Here is an 18,482-nt window from a genome sequence, read left to right as displayed (position 1 = left end):
GTGGTGGTTATCCGCCTATACTGATAAGTAGAAGTCATGATAGCGCCTCCCGGTGGAGAGATGGCCGCACAGCATCTGGTCCATTAGCAGCTCTGTCTTTATTCAAGCAGCAGATCTCAGACTCTTCTCTCCTGTGAACATTCGGTGAGTCCAACAGTTTCTTTACTTCTTGTTCTTCTAGAAGATGCTTCACTAGTGGAGGAAAAGCTTGTTGTGTTGTTTGTGTTTGTATTGTTTTGTATCTTAAAGAGTGATCACTCTGCTCAAAGTCTGAGAAACAGAATGATTTGAACTGATTAGTTTGATTGTTTATCTCTGAAAGTGTTATTGTCTTGTTTGTTAGTTCATCTCTGGACTCTTTATTGTATCATTCAGACTTTTTCTTTTCTCACTACTTTATATTGTAATTCCTCGTGTTTACAGACAGAAATGTTTATTAATTCAACATGAAAAGTTTCTTTGTTGTTAAAGTTGATTCAGCGTTAAAGAAACGTTTCTATATGTTGAAAAAGAGTCACTGCATCACTAAGGGTCAAGTTTTATATTGAAGTAACATGTAATAAATATGGTGTGACTGGGCCGACAGCCTGGTGTCTCTACTGAGGATTTTAAACTCTATTAGGATTTTAAGCTCAATGAGGATTGATCAACCATTGTTGAAGAAGGGGACTCTTGTATTTTACATAAAGCTTTATTTCACTGTGATGCAACCTCTCTGGATTTAGACAATACAGATACATTTTTATGAAATGAGGAAGTAAATCAGGAAGTATATCAGGAAGATATTTTTGGAGGCAAACTGCAAAGGCCTCACCTGCAAAAATAAAATGCATGAACGTTCCTGTCAGCTCTCAGCAGCCTTTTGAACAAGTTTGAATCTTTCAACTGAGGAAGCACAAACTGGCAGATCAGAATTATCAACTTCTTTCACTGACTTCACTCAGATGTTCAACTTTAAGGTTTGAATTTAATTTATGAATGGGATTCATTTGTTTTGTTTACAGACACATACAATTCAATACAACCACTTTAACCCTTTGACACACAAGCTAAACAATCTAATGCACAACATGGGTCATAAATTACCTTTATTAATTTCCTGTGTTTCTTTGCTATATCTTTGAAATAAATGTATTTCATCATTTGATATTCTACGTATTCATTAAATATCTTGTTTTTAATCTTTATTTTCTTTTTTCCTTTCTCACTTCATGAACAAACGTAAATTTTGTATTTCTACATCACTTTTACACACATGGGACTAAAAGGACTCCTACAGTTTATATTCACTACGGATTCATTTCATTTCATTTCACACATCTGCTTCTGCACATCTGATGCATGTGAGTCTTATTTTACATGTCATAACTAATGAGAAAGATAAATATGTACAATACTAACCAGCTGTTGACATATTCTTTTCTAGATAACTAACCATGGCTAGATCAGACCCGGCAGAACCGTTCCTCATCAGTGTGACTTACAGGATGTGTATCGTGCTGGAGATGTGTTTCCATATTTCATTAAACAAACAGTAAATTAGTGACCTTCCCTTTTAAATGGTCATCAACACCGGATCAAGTTTGACTGCTCTTCACCCAATCAGAGCCCAGGGGGCGGGGCTAGGCAGCAGGAAGTTAGGCTGATTCAGTGAGGAGGGGCTCCAGCTCCGCGTGGAGGATAAATTATTATAAAGCGTGAGAAATAATCACATCTGCAGAAATCGGTCATGACGGAAGAAGAAAAGGTTCGTGCACACGCAGTGTTTTTAATTCTTCCGATGGAGCCTCTTTGCGTTCATCTTCATCATTTGTAGAACGCGCTAATCCAAACTCCATTGGACAAAGTCAAACATTTAAATTCTTGTGGTTATTGCCGGTCATTCATTCATGTTCTAACATGATTTAACGCAGAATTCAAGTCAGTTCAGGCTAAGTTTACATTCGGCGTAAGAAGTTTTGATTTTAAATGTTAAACAGATGGTTAAACGACCCACAAAGTGCAATGGAAACACATCATGTGAGTTTAACAGCGTTAAATCAAACCGCTGTAGCCAGTTCTGAATTAACCACAAAATAAATCCAGCTCGTATGAATCATCTTTTTACTTGTCAGTTTCATTCTATAAAGAATAAAGATGTTATTATGTGAAGGTTTTGAAGTTGTCCCCAGAAGTACCTGCTCATTGTGGACCATCATTTCTGTGACAGTCATTTTTTTTGAAAGATGAAAGAAGCTTAAATAGTCACATGGCATTCCTGTGCAGATTCCGTATCTGCTCTGCTTGAATAGTCCGATGAAGACAGGAAGTGAAAAATAGCCTGTGATATCTTTCATCTCTCTGTCTCTCTGTCTCTGCAGCTTTAGGTCTCAGAGACATGGAACGACGTGAGGAGGAGAGACGGTGTGGGAAGTGGAGGGTGGCCTGTGGTCTGTACAGCTACAACCTGAGGGATGTCTTCACATGGTGAGTGTTAAAAGATATGTCATAGTAATATGAGCCATACTCCACCAGTTCTTACGCTACATTGTTATTCGTCTGATGTGTCAACTCACTGAATAAGCAGGAGATTCATTGTTTAGTCAGGAAAGAAAAAAATGTTTTGATTTTTGATATCCGATTTGAAATCTTTTAAAGCAAATATGTTTTCCCTTTTGGCTGTTGATCGAGTTACAACAAGTTATTTGAACGTATCACCCTGTGCTCTGTGATGTTTAACAGGCATTTATCACTGCTTTCTCTCATTTTATTACAAAACGATTAATTGAGTAAATAACAGTCTCTGTCTCAAACACTGGGTTTTAGCTCCTGTCTCTTTAAGACCTCCTTCCTGAGAAAGCCCAGTCTGCTCTGATTGGCCAGCTGATCCACTCTTGTTGTGATTGGTCACAACCACTTCCAGACTTTTACATTCACAAAAACGATATTTTACACACTAGAGGAGAGAAAAAGTGAAAAAAATTTGTCTCTTTTAAATAAAAGAGTTTATCAGAGAAAATTCAGCTAAAACACATTCTCTTATTCCCAGTCTGCAATCTTTTTATTCTACTGTGACCCCAAAACAAAAATTAAAATTTGCCTGATGTTTTAGTTTTTAAATATAAGCTCAACACCCCTTGGATCTCCAGGCATCTCCTGAAGACCGTGCTCATGGGCCAGGTCTTGTCTCTGCTGATCTGTGGCACGGCCGTGAGCTGTCAGTACCTGGCCGACGCCGGCGTGGAGACGCCCATGCTGCAGAGTTTCCTCAACTACGCCCTGCTGCTGCTCGTCTACACCACCATCCTGCTCACACGCAAAGGTCAGGACCCCCGATCAGTATTCAGTAACTGATCACAAGTTTCACCAGGTTTAATAATATTACAATTTATTTCATTCTAAGTCACATCAATCATAAAACATATCTTTGTAAGATGGTTTAATGTCATTATGGTTAAACATTTATTGAACTAGGAATAAAAAACCCTATTTGAATCCATGAAACTCAAGGTCGATCCCAGTTTACTATCACATGGCGACACCAGCTCCTCTGTAGCTGAAGCATTTTTTAGCTCACATGATACAATTATCCAATTATAAAGGGATTTAAGAGAACAAGAGAGCTTGTCATCGTGAAGTATTTGAAACATTCCTCTTCTCTTCACCAGGCACAGCTCTACACTTTAAGCTTTTTTCAGATAATAAGACATGAATGTGTGGAAAACTTTTTTTGATGGACCAAAATGAAAATGTTTCACCTTCGCTCTCTCTCCTACTCTGAAGTAAACATCTCTAACTCCTGCAGGTGAAAGAAACATCTTACACATTTTAAAAACCAAGTGGTGGAAGTATTTTGTGATGGGTCTGGCAGATGTGGAGGCCAACTATGCAGTTGTGAAGGCGTACCAGTACACCACCCTGACGAGTATCCAGGTGGGAGGAAACTGTCACACTGGACTCATCACTTTGTCTTGACTTGTTTATTAAACCATTCTCATAAACGGTGGATGTTACCCATCATCCCTGGCTTTCTGAACACAACTCTGTTTAGAATTCTTCATATTTTAAGAGCTTCCCTGTTGTCGTTGTGTGTTTCAGCTGCTGGACTGCTTTGTGATCCCGGTGCTGATGCTGCTCTCCTGGTTCTTGCTGAAGACGCGCTACAGGCTGGTCCACTTTGTAGCCGTGTCGGTGTGTTTGTTGGGGGTGGGGGCCATGGTGGGGGCGGACATTCAGGCCGGAAGAGACCAAGGATCCAGTAAGAACACTTATATTTGTTATATTAATGTGTATAGGCTGTGTAGCAGTGACTTGTTCTGCAGTATCTGATTATTTAAACTATAAAATTGTGTGTTATTCGCTTCACAAAATGGCCTTAACATCTGTGGAGGTCACACACAAATTGACAAGAAGTCATCTTATCTTTAAAAGACCAGGTTGTTATAGAACAAAATGTCCTCTCCACGTTCCAAAGCTTCCATCACGGGTCCCATAGAGAAAAATATGAACCACCTTTATCTTCCCTCTTGTGCCTGTGCAGCCCGTGACGTGGTGCTGGGTGACGGTCTGGTTCTCGTCAGTGCCGTCCTCTATGCGGTGTCCAACGTGTGTCAAGAGCACACGGTGAAGAACTTGAGCCGGATCGAGTTCCTGGGCATGATGGGTCTGTTTGGGACCCTCATCAGCGGCATTCAGCTGTAAGTTACTGATACGATCCTGTGTATTTAACTTTGTGACCAGTGACTCAGTTACTCAACACGATTGTGACCCTGTGCAAAAAATGTTTTTTAACACATTGTCCGTTCTGAGTGGCCACGTAATCTTAGAAAGCTGAATCTGAGAATGCATCATTCTAAAAAGTTCCCATTTTTACTTACCTTTTATGTTTCTTGACTTTTCAGAGTTGTACTGGAAATTCCTGCAGTAGGAGCAATAAAGTGGGACCTTCGTATCTGTAAGTGAAGCGTGTGTCTTTGTTAAATTAGTGTCTTTGATAGTTGATGATTGCCACTGGAGTTTTTCTGCTTTTCAGTCGTCACTGTCTAACTCCTTTCCCTGTGATGTGCAGCCGCCCTGTTTGCAGTCTACGCCCTGTGCATGTACGCCCTGTACAGCTTCATGCCTGTGGTGGTGAAGATGACCAGCGCTACTGCCGTCAACCTGTCTCTGCTCACCGCCGACCTCTTCAGCCTCTTCTGTGGCCTCTTTCTCTTCCACTACAAAGTGAGTCTCAGTAAAAAGCATCACTGTGTTGCTGTCAGGTATTTATTCATGTTCAATGAGCTTCAGAACTTTTTTGTTGTTTTGAAAACCGCTTTTTATTGTTGTCACATTGACTAGACTTGTTATCTACTGTAGTTATTGTGTATAATGACATTTTGAGGAACTGTGGAACATGACCAAAGAAAAATCGGATAAAGAAGGGAAGGTTAACGCTGTATCTCAACAAGTTAAAGGAAGTGGAAGAAATATTTCAGGACCCAATGATCCAGAGCTGCTCCAAAATTAAATGGTTCAGATGAATACTTGGATGAAAGATGATGAATGAATGAATGAACACTTACAATAAATGATTTTGAAGAATCTCAAATGGCACAGATTGTGTCAAATGGCCAATTTGGAGATGACACCTAAACATAGCTCTACTAAAACCTCTCTAACTTTGTTCTGCTTTATTTTATCAGAGTAAAAATTGGCACAGATAATGTTCAGATGTTGTGCATTGGTAAAGTTATCAATGTTGATAACGTTTCTATCTGCTGTCTCATCCACAGTTTTCACTCCTGTACATCATCTCGTTCGTCGTCATCACTGTGGGTTTTATCATGTTCAACGCGGCTCCCACGTACACGGCTCTACCTGAGGACGACCCCGCGGATCAGCCCGCTGAGAGCCCCTCCGACCAGCTGCTGGCATCGGACACAGACTCTGAGAGGAACGAGACGATCACCGCCGTCGCTGCACTATGACGCAAACTGACTGACGACAGAACAAGGGCTTTTACTTTGGAAGACAAACGCAGCTAGACTGCAACACTGAGATGTGTCAGAGTGAAGAGATTATTTTTATACCATTGCTCAGTGGGCGAGTGGACAAACATCAGCTCTAACGTTTAGATTATTACACAAGTGCACGTTTTCTTGTACTTCAGACATCGCATGTCTTCCACTGCAGTTACCATTGACACATTATGAATTGTTATTTATGCTGTTTTATAGATCATCTGTTACTGCACTCCTAGTGGACGTGTTAAACACAACCACTATGTCTGGTCACTGGTATTTTTTGTCTCCAAACTGATCAGTTATTTGTCTTGTTTCTCCATTTTTTTTAATTAATATATTTGATATTATATTTGATTGGTTGAAGACCCAGCCTCACTCCAAAGCTGATAAACCTTTTGACTTGATCAGGTGCTACTGTGACTCACAGGATTACTGGACGGTGACGGGTTGAGCGTGAGCGCCCTTCCTCCCCTCTATAACCCACCTGGTTATAGTAAAAGATCTCTCCAGAGCTGCTGAGAAGGGCGGTCAGGGGCTCTGGATGAAGAGAAAGGACTCCACCTGAGTAGAAGGCACCTAGTAGTGGAGGCCCTGATGCAGGGATTCACTGCCGAACCCTCTGGAGACATCGAGGGCCTCATCAGCGAAATGTAAAGAAAAGAGGGCGCTCACTCGAAAACCCAGCGGAGATCTAATTTGTGCAAACAAGTGATTTTACCATCTAGTCAGAACTGTGCTGTTACATTCAACTGTATTATGACTGTTTTTTTAATCTGAACAAAAACTACTAACAAAGTTTTATTTGATTTCAGTTTAACTTTCAGCGGTTACACTTTAAGCATTGATTTCACTGTCCTTTGCCTTGTATCGCTAAGAGTTAAACACATCTGCCGGCAGCAGATGTTTTTATCTATTTATTTTATACTATGAAATCCATTTTGACATTTTATATTTAATGTGCTTGTTTGGTTATTATGTATAAAGCATCAAATAAAACTCATCCATCAGTCTGGTATTGTTTGGGTTGTGTGAGTTTACTCTAAGCCGTGTGACGGAATGATGACTTAGACAAAAAAATTGACAAAAATAACTACACATTGTGTGTCTTGACTAAAGTTAATGTTTTTGTCAGTTTTGCCATTGATTTGGAGTTTGTTTTTGATAAATGTGACTTCAACTTTATTTTTTAACTCAGTTTTTGGTCCCTACCAGCAAAATGCTTAGTTTAAGCTTCTAAATGCATCTGCATCCTATTAACACAACATAATCTTAAAAAACATCAAAATCTACACAATCTTACTGTGTTTTAAAGAATTCTCTGATCATTTCTTCCACTAAACGATCAACAAATTGTCCATAATGCTGTCGCCGGAGGTCTGGAGCCTGTGTGCCGCGCACTGCATTGCCTCGCTGCAGCTTTTAGACGCGACCTGCTCAGCCTCGGTCAACACACTTGTCATCATGATGGAGGAAACGCAGGAGACTGTAGCAGCCGAGTGAAGAGGACTGAACGCTGCGGCTCCGCCACATCCACACCGTTCATTTCACCTGGTGCTGTTTAAAAAAGAAACCCGGTGAGAAGAAACACGTCTTTTTATGATTGCATATGTTTTACTGCATGCGTTTGTTTTTGCGGGGCTCGTTTCTGTTGCTAGGGATTATTATGCGTAGTGTTCGCTTGCAGGGAGACGATCGAGCAGCAATCGCCTCGTTTCACAGGATCGCGCGTCTCTAGAAGGAGGAAGATTCGTCCGTGAAGCTTGAATATTGTGTCTCGGGCGTGTTTCTGTCTCGTTTGATCGAACACAAGCCGGAGGAGACACGGGCGAAGCGACGCGAAGCGAAGCGACGCGCCGCAGATTAACGCACGGCTTTAACCGTCCAGCACCGCGGACAGCTCCGGAGCCGCGGGCCCGGGCGCAGCGCGTCTCTTCGGCCTCGCTCACAGAATCTGTCCGCTCCTCTGTCCCCAGGATCCGGACTCAGCTCAGCGAGGGCCCCGGAGGACTCAGCCGCAGACATGAAGCACTTCCTCAGGTAAAGACCTCCATTGTTCAGCCTCATTGACAATTCACTGTGAATGGCACCACCTCCTCGCTGTGTTTTACCATCGATCTGCTGTGATGATGGCATGTTTCCACCAAACACTGTGGTGGACCCGGCAATTCCCACTTCTCCCATTGAAGATTCCCCTCGATCGATGCTGTGTAAGTGGCTGTTACATGGGTTTGATATGGTTTCTCTGTGGGAGGAGGCCTCTTCATCATGGAGCACATGTACAAACCTCTGCTGCTGTTTCTATTTATAGTTCAGGTCTGTGCATTTCTGTGCTGGGTCTGTTTATCTGCATCTCTAAAACAGAGCACCTTTAGTGAACATGAGAGATAAGATACCGTCACATCAACAACAACAATAGTCAGAATAATGATTATCAACTTTATCTCTTAGAGCAAAGTTAGCAAATCGTAGAAGAACCAGATCATACCCAGTAATGCAATATGACATAACAGAAAAAAGACCAAAAAATGATTGCACAAGGATGTATTTTTGCATTATGTATAAGAAGATATTACATGTATATGCATAAATAGACTGTTTCAAGTTTATAGGGAGAATGTAATGAATCTTATGATTAGCAGTAGATTATAGTGTTATTAATGACTATTATTATTAGTTATATATCATATATTTGCAAGGTTTTCATTTTAATCCAAAGTTGCTCGTGTATTTATTAATAAAGTCACAATATTGTAATATTCTTGGGTGTTTTGGCAGCTTTGAGCTACAAGAAAATTCAAAGGCGTAACAAGGCTTTGATCTATGACATAAGAGAAACACTGTGAAAAGTGGAATTGAGCTAAAATGGAGTAAAACAAAGTCAGGAGGAGAACAGTCCAAGATTTTATTTGAATTTTAAGTAAATGGTTTGTATTTATATACGATCGATGATCATTACCACCTCTGCTTCGAGGGGCTGAAGCCAAATCCCAGCTGATGATGGGGAACGAGGCTGGGTTCCCCCTGGACCTTTATGATTGATTGACCTCTACAGGTACGTGGAGAACATGCCAACTCCACACAGGAAGGTCCTGGCTGGCTGCAGGTTCCACCTTCTTGCTGTAAGGTGACAGTATCATCCACTGCACCCCTGTACCAACCTGGTCCTTAACCATTTTGTACTTTATGAACCAACAGTCGTATATCCTCTACATCAGTCTGTCAATTTTAACATGTATATTCATTTTAGACTCAACATATCATTGGAAAATTACAGATTCTAGTCATATTTCCCATAAATCCCTTTGCTTCCTGCCCCCGGGTTTCTTTTCGGTTTGACTCCCTTTGTTTTGATCCTCGGCTTCATTTAATGAACAGTGGAGCCGGCTGAAGCTGCCAAATAGTTTTTGCTGATGACTGTGTTTGTTTACAGTAATTATACTAATGTGTCAAAATGAACGTGGCAACAACACACTGATGTACAAATGATTTGTGTTGCACTTTTAATGACTTTGGCTGATCCCAAACAGCCGGAATGTAGCGTAGGAGGCAAAACTCAGAGGATTCAAAAGTCTGCAAATTACTCAACGTACATGTTGACGTCAAAAACGTTGGTGCGTGGTTTTAAATGAAGGTGACTCAGATCAGTTTTCCCCATCATTAGTAAACTGATCTTTATGTGTACGAGTCAGTGCATGTTCCCTTTAAATCAAAACTAATGATCAGGAGGCAGGTCCAGTGTCACATTTCCTGTGTTTTAACCCTGGAACTGTTCGGCTGCTGTGTGACCTTTGAATCCTGCAGCCACGCCCCCTCGCTTCCTTGAAGGTTAAGAAAATGACAGGGAGTCTATACGAGCTGTTTAACATGCCGCTCTCGTCTCAGGCTGTAGAAGAGAGGAATTAATCCTCCAGGACCGGAGCTGTGATTCTCTTCCCTTCTTCTTTTTGTTGACATGGAAGATGATGTTTCGCACTAATCCCTCGGCAGCAGAAGGATTTATTTCTGACTGAAAAGGTTGTAAACTCCATTCCACTGGAAAACAAACAGCGACCGAGAATGTTGGCCTCCAAGATTAAATGACAAGTAATGATGATAATAAACTTATTTATACAGAATCCAGGGAAATAACCTTCGCTTTATCTTTTCTAACACAGGATCATAAAATCATTTTCTGTCTTGTTTCCCAGAGTTCAGTGCGGTTCCATGTTTCTTAATGGGTCATTCTGCATATCCCAGGACACACATCTACATTTTCCTGCTCGGTGTCACCTGTAAAAATAGCCCACTTTGATCCGAGGCACTTCTCCCCTGGTAGACGAGAAGTGAAGCACAATTCTCTGACTTCCTTTTCTCTGTGCAGCCTCTTCCTCCATTAAAGTTATTCCCTCAATCAGTCTGATCCCTGCCGTCTTCTCCTCTTCAGAGTGGTGACCCAGTTCTTCGTGTTCCTCTACTGTAAACTGCTGTGGCGGGGCCTGAAGTTTGTCGCCAGGAAGTTGACGGGACGCTGCGAGCTGCAGAGGATCTGCTACAACAACAAGCATGGAGCCCGCAGGACCCTGAAGATTGGTACGCCCGGATTCTGCTTATGTGTAAAGCAACCATGCAAGGATGCCATCATACCAGCTGTACACTGACAGACGGGTCCAGTGTTTGACAGAATATTTGTATTGAATTATTTATGGTTAATTTTTGATATTCTGGCTTTTATTGGAACCTTGAGAGCGAAAATTAAGTTCCATGATTATTTTGTGAATGTTTTAGTTTCCATCCTTTGTTTTTCTACTCATCCAACGTCTTTTCCGGGTTTTTATTTCTGTCATGAACCAAAATAAGTCTCTAAAGAATGATTTTTTCATGTGATTTGCAGTTTCCTTACACTTTGCAACCTTTTCCTTCCAGAGTCGTCCCTGAGGTACTCCAAGAACGGGGTAAGAGTCTCTGATGTACAGCTTATGCAATATAACACCGTTTTTCTAGCTTCACTCTGTTTATTCCCTGTTTTCTTCTCATGTTTCGTTCTCTGCAGCTGCTACAGTCGGCCCTCAGCGTCCATCCTGATAAAGTGGACAAAACCATTGACGACATCATGGCCTTGAAGAAGATCAACCCTGACACCAACCCACAGTGAGATGCTACATTACACATCACATTTGTGTTGCCTCTTATCACTTGTGGTAAATTAGAGGTTAGGACCGACAGCACTCTCAACACAGACGGTTGTTATGGCCCCAAAAAAATCAGTAGATAAACCCGAAGGCTCAGAGGAAGCCATAACATATAGAAAGGACACAACAGATGAAATTTATCAAAACCAAACTCAAACCATTAAGGGACGCCCGACCAAACTAATGCAACACGTGGTTCAGAGGTAAAGATTGTGCTTATATGTGTGTCCCTGCAGGCTGGGCATCTCCCTGCAGGCCAGTCTGCTGCAGATCGTGGGCTACAGGAGTCTGGTGATGGAGGTGGAGAAGCTGCGCAGGGAGCCGTACGACTGTGAAAACTCGGAGCACGAGGAGATGCTGATGAAGGTACGGCAACTGAAAAGGAAAAATGATCTGGTGTCAGGACTAACACCCGAAAAATCAAACAAGTACAGAATGAGCAGATGAGAGTGATTCATGTGTGTGTCATTCGTGTGTGTGTGTGTGTGTGTGTGTGTGTGTGTGTGTGTGTGTGTGTGTGTGTGTGTGTGTGTGTGTGTGTGTGTGTGTGTGTGTGTGTGTGTGTGTGTGTGCGTGCGCGTGTGCGTGTGCCTTTGCAGCTGTGGAAGGAGCTGCGTCCCGACACACCTCTCACGGGCCGCATCTCTAAACAGTGGTGTGAGATCGGTTTCCAAGGCAGCGATCCCAAGACCGACTTCAGAGGAATGGGTCTGCTGGGCCTCCATAACCTGCTGTAAGAAATAATGATCTCACCCATTTGAAAACAATGTTTGTGAAGCACTGAGAAGTTTGAAAATACAGTTTAGATTTATTGTGAAACAGAGGAGTTGAGTAGTTCCTTCATGTGGCTGCGTGAGTCCAACACCTCCTGTGAATGTGGTCTGAGGGATCAGATTGAATATACGTCCTCAAAGCATCTTTGTTGGGTTCAAACTCAGGTCTGAACAAGGTCTCATATTTCTGTAAAACATTGATCATGGTCCAAACACCAGTCAGACAGTGTTGCACCGTAATGGGAAACTCATGTGTTGTTTATTTTTGAAATGAAGTAAACACAACGGCAGCAAAAAGACATTGAAGAATGTCCTTTTAAAATGGAATAATAACTGTTCTGTGTTTGTATCGTAAGTCTTTAGTGGGATCTTCAGATAAATCACCTCTCTTGTGTCTCTGCAGGTATTTTGCAGAACACGACAAGGCCACTGCTCTGCAGATGCTCAACGACTCCCTGCAACCGAAGCACAAGTACGTCCACACCCTCCGTCTCCTCTTTTAACAAAACATGGTCAAAGCATTTTAATGGAAAACACCAGGTATTTATTATTATTATTATAATCAGGGTACATGATGAGTTTAAATAGTTTAAGGTTTCAGGTTAAATGTATTGATGTATAAAATGTAGCAAGCACAGATAAAACATCAAATTAAATTCCTCAATAAAACTGTGAAAAGTTAAAAGAAACTTGTCTTCACTACTCAAACGATAACAAAACCACAATATTCATTTAATCAGGCAATAATATAACAGATGTTTTGGTTTCAGCTTGTTCCAAAAACCCAACTATTACAGCTTTAGAGTTTCTACCACATATTTTAACCTGCACTTTATCATCCATAAATCTGCATTAATCACATTATTCTGCTTGATTATATTCATTCTGCTTCATTATTTCACTGCATCATCTTTTATAAACTGCTGCTGCTGAGTGGGTTTTCTTTGTCTCATTTCACAAATGAAGATTCTTCTTCTCTTTCTTCTTCACCTCCTCCACCTTTTTTACCCATGCCTCCTCTTCCTCTTTTACCTCCTCCTCCTCCTCCTCCTCCTCCTCCTCCTCCTCCTCCTCCTCCTTCTTCTGTCTGTCACATTCACTTCAGGAGCACAAACCAAAAGCAAAGGTACTCACTTTCACTTTCATTCACTTTTTCACTCCATTCATTTTCTGTCGCTTTTTTCGGTTGATGTTTTACGCGCAGTTTAAAGCTGAGTATGATTTATCTGCAAACACTTTATCAGCCTAAGACACACTGTGGGGCTGCAACACAAACTAATATCCCAACCTCAGTGTTAGTGACAGTTCTGTGTCTAATTCAGGAAAAATATTGTGCATTTTTATAAACCAATATTCTATTTCTAAGTTTAAAGATGTAGTTTTTAAAGATGTAGTTGGGGCTGAAAGCCAAAGACAGGGTGGAGGATTCAGAAAGTGTTGAAATGTGAACAGACACATTGTGGAGTCTGGTCTTTTTTTATGTTTAATGACAATAAGAAAAATAAAGAATAACAAATGAATTGTGCTTTTAAGTAGAAATCAGGAAAAGCTCAAAAACTATATATCATTGGTTCTGCTTTTCATTATTAGTCGTAATTTAGCCCTCAAACAAACAAGCAAAGCTACAGTTTGCATTTTTTTAACAACACTGCATTAAGTAATATATACGAGATTTCTCTGTAGTGTTAGTTTCTGTCCACAGTGTGGCGCTCTCGCTGTTGTTTCACATGTAGACCGTCAATGACTCAAGTGTGTGTCCTTCACAGTGAGATTAACAAGCCTGAATGGGAACAGAAGAACCTTGACAAAGCTATTGGGTAAGTGTGTGTGTGTGTGTGTGTGTGTGTGTGTGTGTGTGTGTGTGTGTGTGTGTGTGTGTGTGTGTGTGTGTGTGTGTGTGTGTGTGTGTGTGTCTCCTGATCAGCTCTGATAAACAAGGACTGACTTTTTAAATCACACACTCAGTTAAAGTCCTCCTGTACTCGCGCAGCGCAGTGAGGAGACTCCAGCTGAGCAGAAACCTGTAAACTGCTCCTCAGTTACTACTCTGGTGAATTAGGAAACACTGGAGTCTGCAGTAAAAGTACCAGGTGGCTACAGTATAGCTTATATTAACAAAAATATATAGAATTAATTTCTAATAGTTTTAGTTTCCTGATGTTTTGTAATTTGATGGTCGAGGGAATCTATTTGTTATAAAGCCCTTTGTAACATAGTTTATTATCATTATTAAAGGAAAAGGTCATTATTGGTAGCATAATAGTATAATATAATAATATCTAATACCATGAAGGTAATTGTAAACGTAAAAACAGAGAGAAAAACAGCATAAAAACATAAATATGTTTTCCTGTTTGTTATATGAAGTGACAGTTGTTAGATTCTGGTTCTTGAAGAACATGTGGTCTTTTCAAAGAGGAGCTGCTGGGACACAAATGCAAAACTTTGACCTTTAAAAGAAAAACGTTTTAAAGATAGAATCAAACTTATTATTAAATATGAAAGATAATTGCGAATATTTTGATATTTTTACATCCTTTTTCCAGGAAACCTCTGTTTCACTATCTTCTGTAATGTGTTGTTGAGAATTTCCTTAATCTGGGGTATATACACATACATCCATCTCTATATCCTTAATACTCACTGACACATTTCATTTCCTCGACAGAGTTCAGCGCTCCCTGTCCCACTGTTATCATACACATGTGTTTCTCACCTTCCTGCAGTTACTCGTTTGCCATCGTGGGCATCAACATCACCGACCTGGCTCACTCTCTGCTGGTGAGTGGAGCTCTGAAGACTCACCTGTACAACGTGGCCCCGGAGATGCCCAGTCTGCCGCACCTCCAGCAGACCTTCTGTGAGTGGGACCTACTGGGATATACTGAACCAAAATATACTAGGTTTTTTTATTTTTATTATCTGTGTTTAATGGAGACAGCCACTTTTTAGTCACTTGCAGGAAAGCACAATAAACCATAGACTGTATACAATTAATGGTGATATGAAAGCTTCCTAAATCATCTTGATCGCCCCCTCATGGCTGGCTGCAGTAGAGGTCATAAACCCTGCCTCCTCCATGTTAGCAGATGAGACATGGACTGAACATAAATGACTTTTCTCCCCCCAGGTTACCTGATGCAGGAGTTTCACCGCTTCTGGATCGAGGAGGATCCCAGCGACATCATGGAGTTCAACCGGATTCGCTCCAAGTTCCACCGGAGGATCCTGCGACAGCTGAAGAACCCGGACATGGCTCTGTGCCCCCACTTCGCCGCCTCCGACCTCCACCTGGTCAACCTCTAAACACACACACACACACACACACACTGACACCCCCCCACTGAGCCCAACAGAGGCCTCCCCTCTGTGTCTGCCATCTGAAAATCAGAAATCAGAAAACTGGACACACGTGGGGAGGCTCTGGTCCTTGTCTGCTCCGCCCACCTTGTCCCAGCTAACGTCATGTCGCGTCACTGCCAACAGCTCACACACACACACCTACACACACACACCTACACACACACACACACACATGCACTGCCTCTGCGCCCTCACTGCAGCGTCAGACCACCAGCATCAGAGATGACCATAGCGATTGTAGCTGTGCATGAGGAGGCTGCACCACACCCCCCACAGACTCATCGTCACCTGTTGCTTTAATGATTCATGACGATTGTATCACAGCCTTTGCACCTCAGTTAAACCTTCTGCTTATTTTAACAACAAACCAAATTTTACTTTCCCAGCCAAAAAAAAATAATTTAACCTAAGTGATCATCAGCTCAGAATATTCTGGCAATCAGCTGCTCGGGTTTTTGTATTTAAACTGAAGAGCTATTGAGGAATAATGTACATAATGAAGTGTGAGAGAGAAGTGAAGCTGGCGCTGATTCAATCAAACATCACAGGGCCGGCTCAGCTCTCCACTCTGCCTGTTTGAGGTCAATACTACAGATTGTACTGTAGATTCTCATCATGTCGACACGACATTAACACCTAAGACTCCTACTTGTTGCCAAAATACAGTTTATGGGTTTTTTACCCCCGTCTTTTATTCAAGAATGTGGTGTTTCAATTGATTCCACGTTCAGATTTTGTGATGCTTTCCCTCAAAGTCACTGCTAGGGCTAAGATTTGCTCTGCTTGTGCTCGAACACGGACTTCAGACAGATTCCCTGCGCTCTAGCTTCAGCTCTTGGATTTCTCCTCTACTTTTTCATTTTGTTTTATGCCAAAAAGTCCTTCAATATTCCCCAGACAACAATACGTCAGGTGAAGTGACGACGAATGAAATTGAGCATGAGAAGAGCAAATCAAACCAGATGAAGCACAAGCAGGAGCCAGTGAAAGCGTCTGAACGTGAAATCAACGAGTTCCACGCAAAACCACACTCTGTAATAAAAGTAGGAAAACAAACACATGCAAACATCGAATGTTGAGAACTTTAAATCACAGCAGCGGTTTGTTTCTCATGAGCTCAAATCTAAGTTTTGTAAACCTGTTAAATGATGCTCATAAAGTTTTTTTTCAAATAACTTGTTTGGTTGAGCTACAGATTTTAAATCAGAAGCAATACTATTAATATTTTGACTCATTTATTCCCTTCTACGTATTTACGCTGAAAAAACAATTTAAAATTGTTTTATGATTGTTATTTTTACAGGTTTACAAAAATCTTTTGCCTTTTTTTGACTCCATGCATTTATTCTGTTACGAATGTTTCTCACACTCACGATTGTTTGATTCTATTAATTCCTTCATTGAATGTGACACTGTGTCCACTGTTGTATCAGCCAAAGCAATAATTTACATTCACTCCACCGCACATCTCTGAGCCTCAGTGTTTTGTTTTGCTTTCTGACTCCGAGCTGGAATAATAATGATCGGAACAGAAGCTGCTGCTTGTCGTATTTATTAGAGATGAAGTGTAACTGAAACATTAGCGTAATTATGGTGAACACACGTCTGGCTGCTTCTCGTAACGTCCAGGTTTGGAGGGAACATCTTTGTGAGAGTAAAAACCTATTTGTCCTCGTCAGTGAGGTCAGACGTCGGGGGCCGAGGGGGATGATGGGAACCAGTGAGGTCATCGTGTTCCGGAGAATGAAAGTGGTTTCAGATCTTTTCCACTATGACGTCATTTGCTTCAAGTTTAGCTTTTTCTTTCCTCCAGTGTGTTATAATGGTTTTTCTGTGACTATAAAAACCTGAGCTGTGTGAACCACAGCGCCACCCATTGACCGTACAACAGAATTACAATTTAACCCCCGAACACCCATATTTAACTCCTGCACTTATTCTCTCTCAAGCATCAACCACCAGGACACGTGAAGCTGCTACAGGGAGGTGACCGTGACAATTTAAAAGGCTAAAGATGGAAACGTTGACCAGCCACTCAACGTTTCCTGTTCTCTAAGAGGAATTTACACAGACAGATGTCACCGTCACTGCCTGTATCCTTCTTTTCACCTGTTCTCCACCAGTTATTCAATTAAGAGGTAAACTGGTTGATTAATTAACAGCAGAAATGTGAGGAAAGTCTATAAAAATGGAAGAAATGTGTTTTTCTTCGTAACTATCCTGTTAATTATCTCGTGACAGCCATCTTTTTGAACTACATATGGTTTACAGCAAAAATATAACAAATAGCATGCTGACCTAACACATCACGGGGCATAATCTGAAACAGATAAACCACATTTCAATTAACTACTTTCAGATTTTTATGTGAAACATTATTGAATTTCACTGAGAAAACCCCCAGAATCCTTCACTGTCTGCACAGCGTCACTTTGATTATTATCTCAGCTCCGAGTCGCACTTTTGATTTTCACCGAACGACAAATGAAACAAAAGCTTAAATCTGTCTCACGTCTTCTTCTCCTTCACCGTGTTGCTTCTCGCCAACACGAGCGTTGGCCTCGTGTGCGAGAGGCCGACGGCTCCGACTAATAGTTTTCTCTCTTTTGCTGCCATGCCTGCACTTGTTGATTGTGTTTGAATCGTGTGGAATATCTCCGTCTCATTGAAGTGAATGTCAACGCTTCTCGTCAGTATTTACGCAGCCGTTTGCTTCGCTGAATGTCAGTCGCTGGTTCCATCTCCTGCTTGCAACTTCTTTTGCTCTGCTATGGTCAGCTGTGCACTACTGTAAAAAAAAAAAAAAAAAAGATGCAGTTTCCTTTGTGATATAGTGAATTTAGAAATTTGTGGTATTTGGAGTCTGAGGGCCGACGTGTCTCATGATCCTTTAGATGAAGTTAGCTACATGCTGCTGTATATTCTGCTTCGAAGCTGCCTTTAAGACTGCAATCTGCATGCTGATGATTTTCAGTGTTCTTCAGTAAAAGCCCAACATACAGTACTCCTGGATATTGTACCGATGTGCTTCGTTTGTCTGTGTTGTCCTTTTTGAGAACACAATAAAAAACTGATCATTGACTGTTTTTGTCATTTATTTTAAGGTGAGGCATCAAATTGGTTTCTGTCAGTGAGCCGTCAGTATAAGAGACTGTTAAAATGAATATCTAAAGCAGCTGTAATAAATCATTTTA

The 18,482-nt window shown here is 41.2% G+C and overlaps 2 protein-coding genes across 4 annotated transcripts in view; both read left to right on the top strand.

Moving 5' to 3' along the window:
* The first annotated feature begins 1,241 nt into the window (after positions 1–1,241).
* Positions 1,242–6,999, top strand: slc35f2 (solute carrier family 35 member F2). The gene is made up of 9 exons (XM_035177754.2): positions 1,242–1,747; positions 2,361–2,466; positions 3,129–3,301; positions 3,785–3,912; positions 4,078–4,237; positions 4,520–4,676; positions 4,881–4,933; positions 5,048–5,202; positions 5,754–6,999. The coding sequence occupies exons 2-9, from the start codon at positions 2,378–2,380 to the stop codon at positions 5,946–5,948; spliced, it is 1,110 nt and encodes a 369-aa protein (XP_035033645.1). The 5' UTR covers positions 1,242–1,747; positions 2,361–2,377; the 3' UTR covers positions 5,949–6,999.
* A 391-nt stretch (positions 7,000–7,390) lies between these two features.
* The window catches only part of elmod1 (ELMO/CED-12 domain containing 1), a 32,258-nt gene continuing 21,166 nt past the window's right edge, over positions 7,391–18,482 (top strand). The window contains exons 1-12 of one of the 3 annotated variants that reach the window (XM_047343338.1): positions 7,391–7,558; positions 7,958–8,021; positions 10,408–10,553; positions 10,887–10,915; positions 11,014–11,111; positions 11,389–11,518; positions 11,752–11,885; positions 12,329–12,397; positions 13,031–13,051; positions 13,692–13,742; positions 14,652–14,785; positions 15,056–15,255. In XM_047343338.1, the coding sequence (XP_047199294.1) occupies positions 8,005–8,021; positions 10,408–10,553; positions 10,887–10,915; positions 11,014–11,111; positions 11,389–11,518; positions 11,752–11,885; positions 12,329–12,397; positions 13,031–13,051; positions 13,692–13,742; positions 14,652–14,785; positions 15,056–15,231 (1,005 nt within the window). In that variant the 5' untranslated portion in view covers positions 7,391–7,558; positions 7,958–8,004 and the 3' untranslated portion in view covers positions 15,232–15,255. Of the gene's footprint in view, positions 7,559–7,957; positions 8,022–10,407; positions 10,554–10,886; positions 10,916–11,013; positions 11,112–11,388; positions 11,519–11,751; positions 11,886–12,328; positions 12,398–13,030; positions 13,052–13,691; positions 13,743–14,651; positions 14,786–15,055; positions 18,370–18,482 lie in introns of those variants that run through there. The other 2 variants (XM_047343337.1, XM_047343339.1) reach the window with 2 other exon arrangements.

Source organism: Hippoglossus stenolepis, chromosome 15 (assembly GCF_022539355.2).
Source record: "Hippoglossus stenolepis isolate QCI-W04-F060 chromosome 15, HSTE1.2, whole genome shotgun sequence".
NCBI classification, from domain to species: domain Eukaryota; kingdom Metazoa; phylum Chordata; class Actinopteri; order Pleuronectiformes; family Pleuronectidae; genus Hippoglossus; species Hippoglossus stenolepis.
The sequence above is the reverse complement of the archived record's forward strand: the minus strand, read 5'-3'. Positions and strand labels throughout refer to the sequence as shown.